This window comes from Octopus bimaculoides, chromosome 9 (assembly GCF_001194135.2).
Source record: "Octopus bimaculoides isolate UCB-OBI-ISO-001 chromosome 9, ASM119413v2, whole genome shotgun sequence".
Taxonomy (NCBI): Eukaryota; Metazoa; Mollusca; class Cephalopoda; order Octopoda; family Octopodidae; genus Octopus; species Octopus bimaculoides.
This window is the reverse complement of record NC_068989.1, coordinates 14,961,760-14,978,763: the sequence shown is the minus strand read 5'-3', so window position 1 is coordinate 14,978,763 and position 17,004 is coordinate 14,961,760. Positions and strand designations below refer to the sequence as shown.

The 17,004-nt window shown below is 36.8% G+C and overlaps 1 protein-coding gene across 2 annotated transcripts in view; it reads left to right on the top strand.

Annotated features, from left to right (window-relative positions):
* Positions 1–825: 825 nt before the first annotated feature.
* Positions 826–17,004, top strand: part of LOC106874620 (atos homolog protein A) — a 212,194-nt gene continuing 196,015 nt past the window's right edge. The window contains exon 1 of one of the 2 annotated variants that reach the window (XM_052970434.1): positions 826–2,880. Coding sequence is in view for 1 of the 2 variants with exons in the window: in XM_014922412.2 (XP_014777898.1) it covers positions 2,865–2,880 (16 nt within the window). In the remaining variant the exon portion in view is untranslated. The remainder of the gene's footprint in view (positions 2,881–17,004) is intronic. The other variant, XM_014922412.2, reaches the window with a different exon arrangement.

Here is a 17,004-nt window from a genome sequence, read left to right as displayed (position 1 = left end):
TATATATATATATATATATATATAGGCACACAATAATATAAAGACAAGAGGAGAAAGGTTTGTCTGTGGCGAATACATTGAAAAAAAAAAAAAAGACGGAAGGAGGAAGCTAGAAGCTTTGGCATCACATGATACAGCAGTAGCAGCAACAACAACATCTCGCCAAATCTTCCAAGAGACACCCTGCTCCACTCGTCATTTAGACAGCAACACAGTGTTTTTGTTTGTTTTTAAGACAACTGGAAAGATACAGCACAGAATGACACTTGGCTGGAATATTCATTTCAACACATTTCTCTATTGAAACGTACACAATCATAGAATATATATATATATACGTATATAACACAATAATTTTACCACTATCGACTGTAAATATTTTCCATGTTCTACCAGAACTGTTTCTAAATTTCTATAGTAGACCCTAGATAGAGATAATATATATCTTCTTTAATTAATCTTATTTAGCAGTATTGCAGTGCTCGTTCCAATGTAAATAGAATGCGTTATGTATTTTTCGTTGGCGGTAGAATAGTAGCTCCTATGAAGCTTTTTTTTTAGTGCTCAGACTCTCATTATGCAAATGGATTTCTTCTGCCCGGGATTCGGAGTACCGTAGATATAGGAAAACTTGCGATAAAATACCTACATTAAGAAGCTAATATTACCATTGCTTCATGTTCCTCTGTCGCCAACTTTTCATTCATCGAGGTGGCACCAAGGTATTATTATTACTCGAGTGTTTAATTCCTCACCATCATTAAAGGATATATATATATATATATATATATATATATATATATATACACGGGTATAAGCGTGTTTAAATTTGCTGCTTTTCAGTTAAAAAAAAAATAATAACGTGAGGAATTAATATTTTCCTCATCGCAGTGACGATAGGTGCAAAACAGACATAGACACACTGACGTACGAGGGTGTATATATTAATATATACCCAGTTAAAATTTAAGTGTAGTACTCCAATAATTTTTACATATATGTTACATATATGCACACTCGTTCATACTAAAGTTTTTTTTGTTTTTATTTTAGCATAGGTCTACGTATATAACCTAGTGTTTATATACAAAAATGTACGAGTGAATATTATTGTTTATATAAACAATATACATATTCTACGTGCATACGTAAACGACATATTCTACGTACATACAAGATTATATATATACAAAGGTGTGGAGAAAAGTGTTTTCGAGGTAGACAGATAAAGTTTTATATACATAAGTATACGAGCAATAGACTCTGTATATGTAACGATATATGACTTGTATTCTTTATATGTCTACGTTAAGATGAACTTCCATTAATGTATAAGAAAAATTACACATAAAGTTTTGAATACACCTATGTGTGTGTGACTAATATTTTCTTTCTTATATACGTGTGATCAGTTTTTCTCTGATACATAGTATAGTGTTTATGTAAGTACATAGATCTAGCTCACTACTTAAAAATCACCAGTATGTTGTGATATGTAAGTCTAGATTAACCCTCTAAAATTACTTAATCGACATTATAGACACACACACACACACACACACACACACACACATATATATATATATATATATATTCTATGTAAGTTTATATAATATATATTAGGTGAACAGTTTGTATACATTAGTATTATTACCTAATAGCAGTCGGCATGACTAGGCAAGAATCTAGTAATTTATTCTAGGAGTAGGGCAAGAGGGACCTTACAGCTGATAGTGAGAGAGGTTTGACAGCAGGGGAGTGGAGCTTGACACTTCAGTCTCACTCCAGCAGTATAACAACAACAACAACAACATGAGTGTGCTGAGAGTTGACAAATAACCAAGCCACAAAAAAACTATTATTATTTTTTACACTGTGAACATTAGTTAATGTGTTTGCGTGTGTTTGTATGTCTGTTTCTGTAATGTATTCTCTTGTCTGTCTATATATGCATGCGTGAATGTTATAAAGTTTTACTGAACGACATTATCTGCTCTTGCCAATGAAATTATCTTAGTTTAAGAGTTTTTTGCTCGTTTCTGTTCTTGCGATTAGTGAGAACGTTCACCCATTGAGATTATATATATATATATATATATATATATATATATATATATATAGTCGGACAACTGGCCCAGACCAAGTTAGTATTCACTTCACTTCACTTAGACACACTCACAAATACATACACACTCATTCACTTAGGCACACTCACTCACTTATTCATGCTCACTCACATTACATTCGCTCTCACTCACATACTTACTCATACAGCTACAGTACACCATAGACTCACGGTTGGTGATAGTTTCCCGAATTACTTCTCTCTACCCGATGTTTCATAAGACGAACACAGATCGCCTGGATTATATCGAGGACAAAGAGCCATTCGAACCAACAACCTCTGTGAATGCGGCAAAGAAATAACAAACCATGGACGTGTTTTATAGACAGGCATATGGGTGTCCCTCACTCACCCCATTATATACGGACACACAAACAGCTGAGTGTATTATCTACATTTGTACAGACAACTAAGTGTCTCGACAAACATACACATATACATAAAAACAGCTGAGTGTTTATACATACATGCAATCAGCTGAGTGTATATTCCAATAGACAGATGATTGTATATCAGTATAAAGAAACCGAAGCCAGGAAGAAGGGTGAATTAAGAGACACAGTGTGGTGATAAAAAGAGAGAGAAGTGAGTTTATTTATTTCAGGCAAGAAGACAGAAGGTCAACTATATACTTCAGCTGCGGGTTCGATGTCTGTCTCTGTGTGAAGTGGACGGCCACTACGACAACGTCACTCACCCTCTCGCAATACTTTATCTTCTGCCATCATCGGACGTGGCAATGAAGCCTGAACCAGGTAGGTAACCTTTTTTTCCACACACTCCCTTCAATTATACTCTAATCTTTCTCTCTGTCTACTTACATGTCATTCAGTCTCTCTCTCTCTCTCTCTCTTTCTTTCTTTCTCTCCCTCACTCTCGTATACACTTTCATTCTATCTACTCCTCTTTCTCACTCTCTCACATACACACTCTGTTGTTATCTGTTCCTCTCCCTTTTTCTCTCTCTCTCTTCCTCATTCTTTTTCCCTCTCTCTCTTTCTCCGCCGTCTCTCTCTCACGAAATCTGTCTCTTTGTTTAGATCTCTTCAGTTCATACTTCTCTCCGCTATAATGTCCAGCATTAAAAACACTCCTTCGTTCTAATATTTTCTATCTATCTATCTACCTACCTACCTATCTATCTATCTATCTATCTATCTATCCATCCGTCTATCTATCTATCCGTCTATCTATCTAACCTTCTATCTATCTATCTATCTGTCTGTTCATCCGTCTATATATCGATCTATCTCTCCGTCTCTCTATTCATACGTCTATATCCATCTATCTCCCTGTCTATCTATCTAGCCGTCTATCTATCTATCTATCTTTCTTTCTTTCTATATCTATCAGTTTTTTTTTTTTTGAATCGTTTCTTTCCCGTGCTCTCTCCGTCTCTTTCACCACTGATTTCTCTCTCTCTCTTTCCCTGACTTCTCTCTTCACTTACACTCTCTGTACTCACTCTCTCTGCTCTTATTCTCTCTCTCTCTGCCCTCACCCACTCTCTTTATTCTCACACACAGTCTTTCTCTGCTCTCTCACTCACACAGCCTCTCTCTCTCTCTACCGTAACTACTCTCTTTCTTACTCTCCGTCACCCAATAACACCATAAACGACCATAAACACAATCAGCAAAGCAAGTGACATAAAATAAACAAAGAAAAAAACCTAATCAACAACAACAAACAACACGACCAGAAACTATTTAAGTATAAACCTTGTACTCGAAAGCATAGTTAAGTTATAGGTGAAGAAAAACGGATGAAAGCCACAACACAGCGGAAGATTTACTAAAATTTTTATTGCTTCTAAAATTCCGTCTTTCACAAGGCCTAATTCGTGAAAATCTTTATTTCAGACGTCCTCATATCTGCTTTGATACTGTCAAACTACTCTCACCAATGAATGTTCGTGTGTGTCTGTGTGTACACGCTTATATCTGGAATTTTATTATGCATACATGTATAATATATATATATATATATATATAACAAAGCGTGCATTGTGCATTTGTTATATACATGTGTGTGTGTGTGTGTGTTGTGCTTCTTTGGGATGTGTTTTTTACAGACGGTAGATACACACACACACACAGCTGTGTGTGTGTATGACTGTATATGAATGTGGTTGTGTTTGTGTGAGTTCGTTTGTTCGTATGTTTGTGTTCGTGTTTGTATGTGTGTGTGTGTGTGTGTGTAGGTCTTTGTGTGTGTGTTCGTGTATGTATGTTTTTGGGTATATGTGTGTATTCACGTACATATATATATATATATATATATATATATGCATATGTGTACTGTATCTGAAGGTGTTCGTTCACAGGTGTAGGTGTATACGCGTGTGTGTATATGTGTGTGTGAGTGAACAAAGCAGATAGCTATATAAAGCCTATGTGTGCAGATAAACGTGCCAAGTACATGGGTGTGCGTATATGTCTGCGAATGGGTATCTCCAACTGCGAGTGTAGGTGTAAGAACACTCTGGCTGATGGTGTATGCGTGTGTGTGCGTATGTGTGTGTGTGCTTATTTGAATACGTATGCACTTATGTCTAAAAATGCATAAGCAATATATGCTAGGAAATATTACTTACAATTATGCATACGAATTCCCTGTGTATAAGTGTGTGTGTGTGTAGATACACACACATATGTATGTAAATGTCTTGTATCTCCATTATTTTACTTCGGATTTTCTTTGTATTGAATATAGCATGTTTGCAGATATATTCGCTGTGTACCTGTGTATATATTTCTTTTACATGCACACACAATACATACACACATTCTTTCTTTCTTTCTCTCTCTCTCTCTTATGCACACACAAATTTTGCGAAGTCTTTTAATTTGCTCATCGTTTGAACAAACCCCGAGACAGTCACACACACACACACACACACACACACACATACACACACACACACATATATATATAAACATACACACATACATGTATACTTAGATGCACACACGTATATACAGTACGCTTAAACATACACACACACACACACACACACACACACACACACACACACACTGACGCATGCAGGCACGGTTACACGTATTTAGCTGTAAAGCTATGTGACTCAAAACACTGAGAGTTGCATTATCAAAGCAATGTTTAAATATAAATATATTGAAGACTATATTATGTGTTGGCGTGTGTGTTTGTTCATATATATATATGTATATATGTATATCTATCTATCTATCTATCCATCTACCCATCTACCTATCCATCTATCTATCTATCTATCTATCTATCTATCTATCTATCTATCCATCTACCTATCCATCTATCTATCCATCTATCTATCTATCTATCTATCTATCTACCTATCCATCTACCTATCCATCTACCTATCCATCTATCTATCTATCTATCTATCTATCTATCTATCTATAGGTTTGAAGATGTAAACAGAGTAATATAACTCAAAACATGAGTGTGTATGTGTTTATATATATATATATAGATAGATAGATAGATAGATATTATGTGTGTGTGTGTGTGTGTGTGTGCGCAGATGTACAGTAGGTAGAGTGTTAGGTTGTTAGGTAAAACACCTTGTGGTATTTGGTTGCGTCCCCTTTACATTCTGAGTTCATATCTCATCATAAGCTTTCCCTTCCAAGGACAATAAAATATGTAGCAGATAGACGAAGTACTGGATATCATCAACTAGACCACAGAAGGCGGAGATAAGCAAAGCGACATATACATATTGTGTGTGTGCGTCTGTCTGTGTCCGTGTGTACATGTGTGTGTGTGTATGCATGTGTGTACGTGTGCATCTGTGCGTATGCATGTGTTATATTTTATGTACGGGCGTGTGTATATGTGTGTACGTGTGTATTTAAATGTGTGAATATATATTTTGGCATTTCGCTTTGGCAAAGCGATGGTGTGTGTGTGTGTTCGTGCGTATATATTGTGTGTATGTAAGTGAATCTCCTCTCTCTCACCCCTTTTCTCTCTATATATATGTATATATATATATATATATATATATATATATATATGCATATGTGCGTATACGATGTTTATGTATGTATGAGTATGCGTTTGAGTGTGAATCTTATACAAGTGCATTTATCAATATGTATGTGTGTATATACATGTATTTATGAATATATATGCCCCTGTCTGCGTACGTATACGCTCGGGTCCATACGTATATTTATGTGCATAGACGTGAGTCCGTGATTTTGTATACACCTATCTATATGTCCATATATACACATACACTGGTGTTTGTGTGTGCATATATATACATTTGTGCATGTAGATTTTTGTGTGTATTTGTATGTGCATCCATGTGTGTGGGTGTGCACGCATTCATGTGTGTGAATATATATTTGTGTATTTACGTGAGTGTACGATTGCATTGTGCATGGCTATTCGCATGCACGTGCTCGGCTGCACACGTGCATGCATGTATATATGGTCATATGGTCATATGTATGCGCATTTGCATGCATATGTACGTATGTATGTGCAATATGTACGCATATATAGATATGCATATGTATGTGTATACATCTGTATGTATGTATGTACATATGTGTGTGTGTATATATATATACATATATATACATATAGTGGCATGAATTAGTGTTGTGTATATATCTGTATGTATGTGTGTATGTATATATATATATATATATATATATAGTGGCATGAATTAGTGTTGTGTATATATCTGTATGTGTATACATATGTATATATATATATATATATATATATATATATATATATATATATATATATATATATATATATATATATATATATATATATATATATATAGATATATATATACATATATAGTGGCATGAATTTGTATTGATGTATAGTAAATACCACATTGTTACATTAAATACTTCCTGACTTACTAAAATTATTTTCACTTTGTGGGGAAGTAAACAAACACCTGATGGCATAGGCAGTCAATTTCAAACGAAGAAGGGAGATAATCTGAAATCGTAAACGTGTATCCTTGATTAACGTGCCATTAAAGAAAGGACAGTCTGTCTGTTTTCTAGAGCAGAGGACAGATGTGAACGTGTCATTTGTGCTTCATTGTTATAAAGACAGCTGTGTCTTACCTTCACTCCAGGGAAATTTAAGTTGTAACCTTATACAGAAAAGAGAGAACGTGTATGTGTGCGAATATGGATGCACACACACACACACACACACACACACACACACACACACACACACACACACACACACACACACACACACACACACACATACATCGCTTATCTATCTTTTATCTCTTACTTGTTTCAGTTACTAGATTGTAGTCATACTGGAGCATTCCCTTGAAGAATATTTAGTTGAATGAATCGACCACCCCCCCGCCATCCCACCCCAGTACTTATTATTTTTTTTTTAAAGTCTGGCATTTACTCTATTAGTGTGTTTTGCTGGACCGCTAAGTGATGGTGGGGGGGACATAAACACACTAACGCTGATTGTCAAGCAGTGGTGGTGGTGGTGGTGGTGGGGACAAATGCAGACGTAAAGACACACAGACATACACATGAAAGGCTTCTTTCAGTTTCCTTCTACCAAATTCACTCACCAGGTTTTGGTTGATTTGAGACTATAGTAGAAGATATTTACTCAAGGTGTCACGCAGTGGGACTGAACTCTGAACCATGCAATCGGGAAACAAACCTCTTACAACACGGCCACACCTGTGTTTATAGTCACACCTGTGCTTATAGTCACACCTGTGTCTATTATGTATATAATAGCTGATACAAAGGCTGATTGGCTGATTTCTTCAGTGATGCTTTACATTGTATGAAAAGAGAGAGAGAGAGAGAGAGAGTAAAAGAGAGATACAGAGAAAGTTAATATAAGAGTTGCAGGATGAGTGCACACACTAGGCTTGGTGGCAGGAATTGTGTAAAAGAATACCACACACACATACATACACACAGTGAAAGGGAATGAATCATTGGATGGGAAGAAAAGAGGGACGAAAGGGTAGAATAATTTGAACAATTATTCAGATGAGAAATTTTGTTTTAATTTTAAGTTATTGTTTTTTCTTTTTTTGAAAATATTTTATTCATTTCATCATTTTATAAGCCCAGGAAGTTTGATAAAAGTTTATGATTATTGTATATATCTGCCCTATTTCCTGCTATTACCCATGGTTGCTAAAATATACTTCCAAATTTACCTGTCATATGGCAGCTAATACTCTAATGCATGTATCATCATCATCATCATTTAATGTCTGCCTTCCATGCTGGTATGGTTTGACAGGTGCCAGCCAGGCAGAAGCTTGCATCAGACAACTGTGTCTGTTTTGGCAGGATTTTTACAGGTGGATGCCCTTCCTAACACTGATCACCTAGCAGAGTGGACTGAGGTATACATATATATATATATATATTTATATATATATACACACATATATATATGTATATACAGTCTGCCCCCGCTCTTATACCATCTCGATTTTCCGCCAACCCCACTTACCGCCATAAAATTATTCAGACCTGATTTCCGCCTATGTTGTTAACTAACGTTTAATTTCCCTGATTTTATGCCCCTTGATGTCTGCCATCTGCCAATACAATTTGCAACACAAACGTTTCTTAATAGCATGAAACTCCCCCAATTTACAACAAATTTACCGCCCAAACAATTTTGTGATACTTGAATAGTATTTATAAACATATATATTATATACACACATATATAAAACTTAGATATGCTTTGACCAAAGATTGGTCTAGGCTATGTCTAACTTAATATATAACTGTATATATATATATATATATATATATATATATAGGGGAGAATTCACGAAAAAACAACAGACGAAGACAGGTGGTGTAAACAACAAATGGATGTATTAGTATAACGCTCTGGAATAAAGTCTTTAACATTTCAAGCCTACGCTCTTCAACAGAAAGGAACACAGAAAGAAACAAGGAGAGAAAAAAATATATATATATATGTATATATGTATGTATATATATATATATATATATATATATATATATATATATATTTGTACACACACACACACACACACACACAGATGCTGGGCTTCTTTTTAAGTTTTTGTTTACCAAATTTACTCCAAACATGTTGCTCTGTCTGGGTCTACTGTTGAAGACACCCAAGAAGCCAAACCTGAAATTGAGGTTGCAAAGCAAATTTCTTCACCTCACCTCAAGGTGATGCCAGTACCTAGATGTATATATATATATAATGTGTGTGTGTGTGTGTGTGTGTGTGTGTGTGTATCATCACTATTTAACATCCATTTTCCATGCTGGCATGGGTTGGATGGTTTGACAGCAGCTGACCTGCTGTACCAGGCTTCAGTTGTTTGTTTTGGCATGGTTTCTATAAATGATGCCCTTCCTAATGCCAGCCATTAGAATTATCAGTGATATAATAGGAAATAATACAGGAATATTTAATGCTTAAACCAGCCTGTATATAGCTTGACTTACCCAAGGATTGAACTCGTACTTTCTAGCTAACCTGGTGCACTTAACATGTAGACAACACTGATATGCCTTGTTCTATTGTATCACAAGACAGCAGATGAATACATCACCGTAATGTGTCTGACAATTGAACAGATGAATGTGTGATGCATTATCTAATGCTTTCTTGTCAACCAATCAAATCTCGCTGACTAATCATATGTTGATGTATTTATGAATATTTTTTCTTATATATTGTTATGCTGCTTCCTTTCATCAATTGTCTGAATAATTTGTAACATAAAATTCAGTGTAACGATTCAAATTGCTTCTCATGAAATATACAAACTCTATTTTATGTTTTGATGTACAGACTACTTTTTTCCCCTTCATTTGTAAACATTCATACATATAAAATATATATATATGTTTTCGTGTTTTATTTTTTCTCTTCGCTGGAATGCAGACATGCTGGGTACTGCATTCGAAGGTTTAATTCAGCTGTTCTCAACTTGGATCTGTATGACCCCTGGGGTCCATATAAGAGTTTTGGGGGGTTCACATAAGCAAATTAAGTAAATTGGGCCCACAGTATTATTTGAACGGTCCATGAAAATATTTTGCTGTAGATGTATTTATTGCAAAAAAACGTCTAGGGTTCTCTCTTTAACGTTTCACATAGTTCAATCTACACAAGTAAATGTGTGATGAACAAAATAGCAATTTTGAAAGAAGTATCTATAGAATTAAGTTTTAAACATTGAGTGGCTACTGGTGGGGAGGGATCCACCAGAATAAAATAGTAATCGAAGGGGTCCTTAAAAAAAAAATAGTTGAGAATCACTAGTTTTGCTGAACAGATGGATTCAAGTACTTTATTTTATTTTTTTACGGAGTGTGTTACTTATTCTATTAGTAGCTATTGATGAACTTCCAAGTTACAGGAACAATAAACCACCACCAGTTATCAATGGTTGTGGGGAGAACAAGCTCAAAGGCACACCCACACATACAATGGGCATCCATACAGTTTCCCCATTACCAAATTCACTTGCAGAGCATTGATCTAGTGACTATATAGTAAATGACACTTATCCAAGATACTGTGCAGTGGGAATTGAACCCAAAACCACTTTGTTACAAAGCAAGTTTCATAACTACACACTCAGGATATACATGTATATACACACATGAACACACACCGCTCACCAGACTACTGTGTCCTTATCTCATTATATATCTACCTACCTCTGTATTCTCAAGACTTATGGAGAATACAGAGGTAGATAGATAGGTTCTTATATCCATATTTGCAGTTCTTATCCATGTTTGCAGGTGCTCCATCTCTGATCATGCTCTCATTATTTCAGACGGGTTGTATCTCTTGCGACAGTTATATATGATTTGGACAATATTTGACCACTATTTTTAGCAAACTGAATGACCATGTGAAAGCTGGCTCCTGATTGGCTAACCCCCTCAGTATTTGATGCAGTAAAACATTGAACGAAACATAATAATCTTCCCAACCCTGTGTGACCACTTGGGCAAATATTTTCTTCTGTAGTTTTGGACTAACCAAAGTCTTGGTGAATGGAACTGGTAAAAAAAAAATGGAAAATGAAAGGAGCCTGTTTGTGTGTGTGTATATATGTATGTATATATGTGTATATATATATATATATATATATATATATATATATATATGTTTGTGTTTGTGTCTCCTTGTTTTGACATTACATGGTTGTTGTAAATCCTTTCTACTATAAGCATAAGGCCTGAAATTTGTGGCGAGGGGACGAGTCGATTGCATTGACCCCAGTACTCAACTGGTACTTAATCTATCGACCCCGAAAGGATAAGTCGACCTTGGTGGAATTTGAACTCAGAACATAGCGGCAGACGAAATACCGCTAAGCATTTCACCCGGCGTGCTAACGATTCTGTCAGCACTACCTTATGATTGTTGTAAATGGGTATCAGTGTCATACAAGTGGTGTCCTTCATTTCTGTTCCTCCATGAAAACATCTGGTCATGGCTTGCTTGGAAACAAGTGAGGGTTAGCAACAGGAAGGGTATCCAGTTGCAGAAAATCTGTGTCGACATCTCCATCTGACATATGCAAGCATGTGGGCATTAAAATGATGATGTTGTTGATATAGCATTGTCATAGTCTGTTTAGAGCTTACATCCAGTGAGCAGTTGATAAAATATATGCCAGCAGTTTATAATGAAAGATATCAGCTAAGCTTCTCTATAAAACATTCTCTTCTGATAAACCATTGTATAACATATCTGCCATGTATTGCTGGACAAAAGATTCTGGACAAGTTAACATGGCTTTCAATTCCAGTTGTTTCACATATATTATTTATTTTGTCTGTCCTTGTTTGTCCCCTCTATGTTTAGCCCCCTGTGAGCAATAAAGAAATATATATTACTAATGCCATTTAGAAAGGCTTGTTTCTCTTCCTATGTATGACTGAAATCTAGTGCACACCATCAGAAGCCAGTTTGTTAACCTTTTTGTTACCAATCTGGCTGAAACTGGCTCTGAGTACAAATGTCTTGTTTTCATAAGTTTTGAATTAAAATCTTCCACCAAAACCTTAGTCACAATTTATGTTCCTGACACTAACTGAATGATAACTAAGTTATTTTACTAGATTCTTTGTTATATTTAAAGTAATTGAAAGAAACACAGAGCATCTCAAAATAATTTTTTTAAAATTATTATTTATGCGCCCTTTTAAAGTCTAGCCAGGCTCATGGGCCCAGTTTCCCGGTTTCTATGGCGTATGTGTTCCCCAGCTGGACGGGACGCCAGTCCATCGCAGCGTTACTCAAGAAACAGGAAGAAAGAATGAGAGAAAGTTGGGGCAAAAGAGTACAACAGGGGTCGCCACCGCCCCCTGCCGGAGCCTCATGGAGCTTTTAGGTGTTTTCGCTCAATAAACACACATAACACTCGGTCTGGGAATCGAAACCATGATCCTCCGACCACGAGTCCGCTGCCCTAACCGCTGGGCCATTGCACCTCCACTCTCAAAATAAATACAGTAACGAAAGGGTTAAAGATCTATTGTCTTCATCTCTGTTTGTTTGTCTCTCTCTGTGATCTACTGGTTCTTGACCATTTTTGGACAATGTTCATTCTCCTAAAAGCTAAACTAGGCACCTGATCCCTCACCCAGCTATTAATTCAAAATCTAATCTATCCATCATCTGTCTCACTAGCCTGTTAGATTAACGATGCGAAAGCGAAATCGTGATGGCACCTATGCCCTGGCACTTGTGCCAGTGACACGTGTAAAGACATTTGAGCGAGATCGTTGCCAGTGCCGCTGGACTCGCTCCTGTGCAGGTGGCATGTAAAAGACACCATTTCAAGCGTGGCCGTTGCCAGTACCGCCTGATTGGCCTTTGTGCCAGTGGCACATAAAAGCACCCATTACACTCTCGGAGTGGTTGGCGTTAGGAAGGGCATCCTGCAAAATCAGATTGGAGCCTGGTGTAGCCATCTGGTTCACCAGTCCTCAGTCAAATCGTCCGACCCATGCTAGCATGGAAAGCAGATGTTAAACGATGATGATGATAATGTCAGTTTGCAGTTTTTTAATATTATTTTGTAACAACGTTGGAAACAGAATTATTAATTTTTCTTTGATCCTTTTCTTTTAATAAGCAAAAAAAAAAAGAAAAGAAAAGACAAAATATTTCCTCCACTTCTCTCATCCTTTCCTCCCTGGAAACATGCATCCACGTTGAAAGGTCAGAGGTTAAACGTTGGTTGTTTGACATGCTAGAAACAGCAGTCAAATCTCATTCAGATCACATCACCCTGCCTTCAATAAAGGATACATTGAATAATGTTGTTTAGGGAAACCTTGTACCATCTTTTATTTTTTACTTGTTTTACTCATTGGACTGCAGCCATGTAGAGGCAGTATGTTAATGGGCTCTGATACTTATTCTACTGGTCTCGTTTGATGAACTGCTAAGTTATGGAGATGTGAACAAACCAACATTCGTTGTCAAGTGGTGGTGGGGGAGACATATCCACACACACACACACACACATGTAAGGCTTCCACACAGTTTCCATCTACCAAATTCACCGACAAGGCATTGGTGCCACTCAGTGGAGTTGAACCCAAAAACCATGAAGTTATAAAGCAAGCTTTTTAATGTCGAGGAAAAATAAAAGACTGGATGGTCACAGTTAGAATGTCTTTCATCATAGCTCTGCTCAATAAAGGCTGCACCGCAGTTGCTGTATTATAAGTAAAGGTCAACAATAAATAACAAGAAAAAGTGGGAGAAGCAATTGCTACATGTTTTAGTGCCTCCATGTTTTAAAATCGTCTGCTCTCTTTTTTATTCGCCTTGTTTTCTTCGCTGCTAACCTCAATTGTTCAACTTTGATGTGTTGGGTAAAAAGATGTGTTGGCTCAGGGATTTATGATGTGATTATTTTTAATGAATTTTCATTCGTTCTTTTATCTTTTTCTCCTTCTTTTCTGTTCTTCTTTCTGCCTACCTCCCTCTTTCTTTTTTTTTTTCTGTTGTCGTTACCGACGAATTTTAACAGCAAATGGATCTAGTAACAGAAAGAAAACAAACAAAAGACGGCGAAAAAGTCCTAACAAACAAGATTTAGTTAGTATAATAATTTCCGCTCTTTGTGAAGTATTATAACGTTACTGTAGTGGTAGTGGTGGTGGTGGTGGTGGTGATGGAGCGGAGTGGTGTTTGAGATGAAAGGTGTGGAAGTGTTATAGATTTGTTCCTGGTGATTCTTGTAGAAAGTAATAAAACCGAAGTAGCCTTTCCCTTTTCTCTGCCTATGACTGACAGACTCCCTTGTTGGCCCGTCATTCTTGTTTAACCCTCGGTCAGCAATAATCCTACAGACTTATGATCAAAAGCGTTCCAGCTGTAACCAAACCATTCTGTGTATTCATTTATTTATTGTACACAGTGTTTTTCTTGGATTTACATTATCCATTGTTCCACCAGTTTCTTTTTATATTAGCAGATAGGGAAAGTGTGATTTGAGGTGATATTTGGCTGCTGTATCTCGCAGATAGAGCGACTGTGAAGATAAATTTCGACTTAATTGCTATTAATGTTCATTTGTTAGCTTGGTAAAAGTCTTGGACTCGATTTATTCTTTAAGATAATTTTAAGCAATTTAACTATCCTATCCTGTAAGAGAGGATATCGACCTATTTTGTCAAATCAATAATTGAAAGAGATTTTTAAAAAAGTGAGAAAAAAGATTTTAAAAAATTATCATTTGATACTTTTTTGTGGGATATTATTTTTTTTCCATTAAATATTCTTTTCTACTCTAGGGCTAAAGGCCCGAAATTTTGGGAGAGAGGCCAGTCGATCGACCTCAGTCCACAGCTGGTACTTAATTTATCGACCCCGAAAGGATGAAAGGCAAAGTCAACCTCGGCAGAATTTGAACTCAGAACGTAAAGAGAGACGAAATACCGCTAAGCATTATCGCCCAGCGCGCTAACGTTTCTTATTTCTTTATTGCCAACAAGGGGCTAAACACAGAGGAGACAAACAAGGACAGACAAAGGGATTAAGTCGATTACATCGACCTCAGTACGTAACTGGTACTTAATTTATCGATCCTGAAAGGATGAAAGGCAAAGCCGACCTCCGCGGAATTTGAACTCAGAACGTAGCGGCAGACGAAATACCGCTAAGCATTTCGCCCGGCGTGCTAACGTTTCTGCCAGCACGCCGCCTTATCTATGTTAGTCATTATTCATGAACGGTAGCGACCTGGCTGAATCTTTAGTTAGACTGTCAGACAAAATGCTCAGCGGCATTGACCCTGTCTTTACATTCTGAGTTCAAATGCCGTCGGGTTCGACTTCGCCTTTCATCCTTTCGGGAATCGATGAAATAACTACCAGTTAAGTACAGAGGTCGATGTAATCGATTAGCCCCCTTTTCTCAAAATGTCAGGCCTTGTGTCTGTAACATAAAGGATTCATTCATGAACAGTTAATATTTTATGAAATGTTTCGAAAATTTTGTCTTCGGAGTACATAGTCATAGCGATACGTAGGTTGTGTAGGTAATCTTCCAGTTTCGGGAGGTAAAAAAAGTAAATAAAATACAAGGGAAATAACTTAACGTCTTACTAGTATTATCCGTACTCTCCCCACCCCACCCGTTCGCGAGCGCGCATTTTTTTTCTTCATATTCGGTCACAGCAAGTTGTTTTACACCTATTACACTAATTATTTTTTTATTTTTGAGCTCGGGTCAAACGCTTTAGTTTGACCGTTATTTCCCTATACTGGAAGATTACCATAAGTTGTTGTGCAGCCGGTACTATGATATTCAATCACGTGTGTGATTTATTTATAAACAGCTAAAAAAAATCACATTTCAGAGTAGTACGGATAATGCTAGTAAGACGTTATTTTTATTTACTTCTTTTACCTCCCGAAACTGGAAGATTACCGGCTGTGTATACCTTTGGTTCTACACAGTGACTGGACTCTCTTAGCGCCCAAACCAGATCTTTTCAATGATTATGAAATCAATTTGAACAGAAATTGAAGAGGTTGAAAATTGGCAGCCAAACAGAAAAGATCCGCCAAATCTCGTCTTAAAAAACGGAAAGGCACAGTAGGTAATATAGCCCTGTATCTAGGAAAAGAAAGAAGAAATCGGGATGGTTACGATTGGAATGTCATTGATCGTTGGCCAGGATTGACCTTGGGCTAAATAACAGCCAGTGGTTGTTTCGTTAATCATTTCCACTGACGTTTAATACATTTATATACCGGATTTAAACTCATCGTATCCTCCACCCCCCTACGAAAATTTTCATAAGCATTTTGTGTGTTGATGTTTAACCTTTGACTGTTCTGACTCATATTGCAGGTATAATATATGGAGGACTACGTTAGCTTGATGTTTCCTTTTTTATGGCTTAGTCAGAAGCGGATTAGAGGTGCCTGTGATAATTTTTCTGGGCCTCCGTGACAGATGAGAGGACAGGAGGACGTATTTATTCCTTAGACTGGAAACCCAATTCGACTGGACTTCGAATGGACTTCGCCAAAGGCACTCAAGAACCAATTGAAGGACGTTTTGGTTGCCATTTCTAGCAGTCAGAGCGACCGTATCATATTTCTTCATTTGCCTTGCCGTTTTATGTGAGATAGATATGTATTTCAAAATAATATATATAGGTGCAGGTGTGTGATAAGGGGCTTGCTTCCCAACATGCCGTCCCGGGTTCAGTCTTACTGCGTAGCATTTTGGGCAAGTGTCTTCTACTATAGCCGCGGGCCGACCAAATCGTGAGTGGATTTGGTGGACGGAAACTGTAAGAAGCCTGTCATATATATATATATATATATATA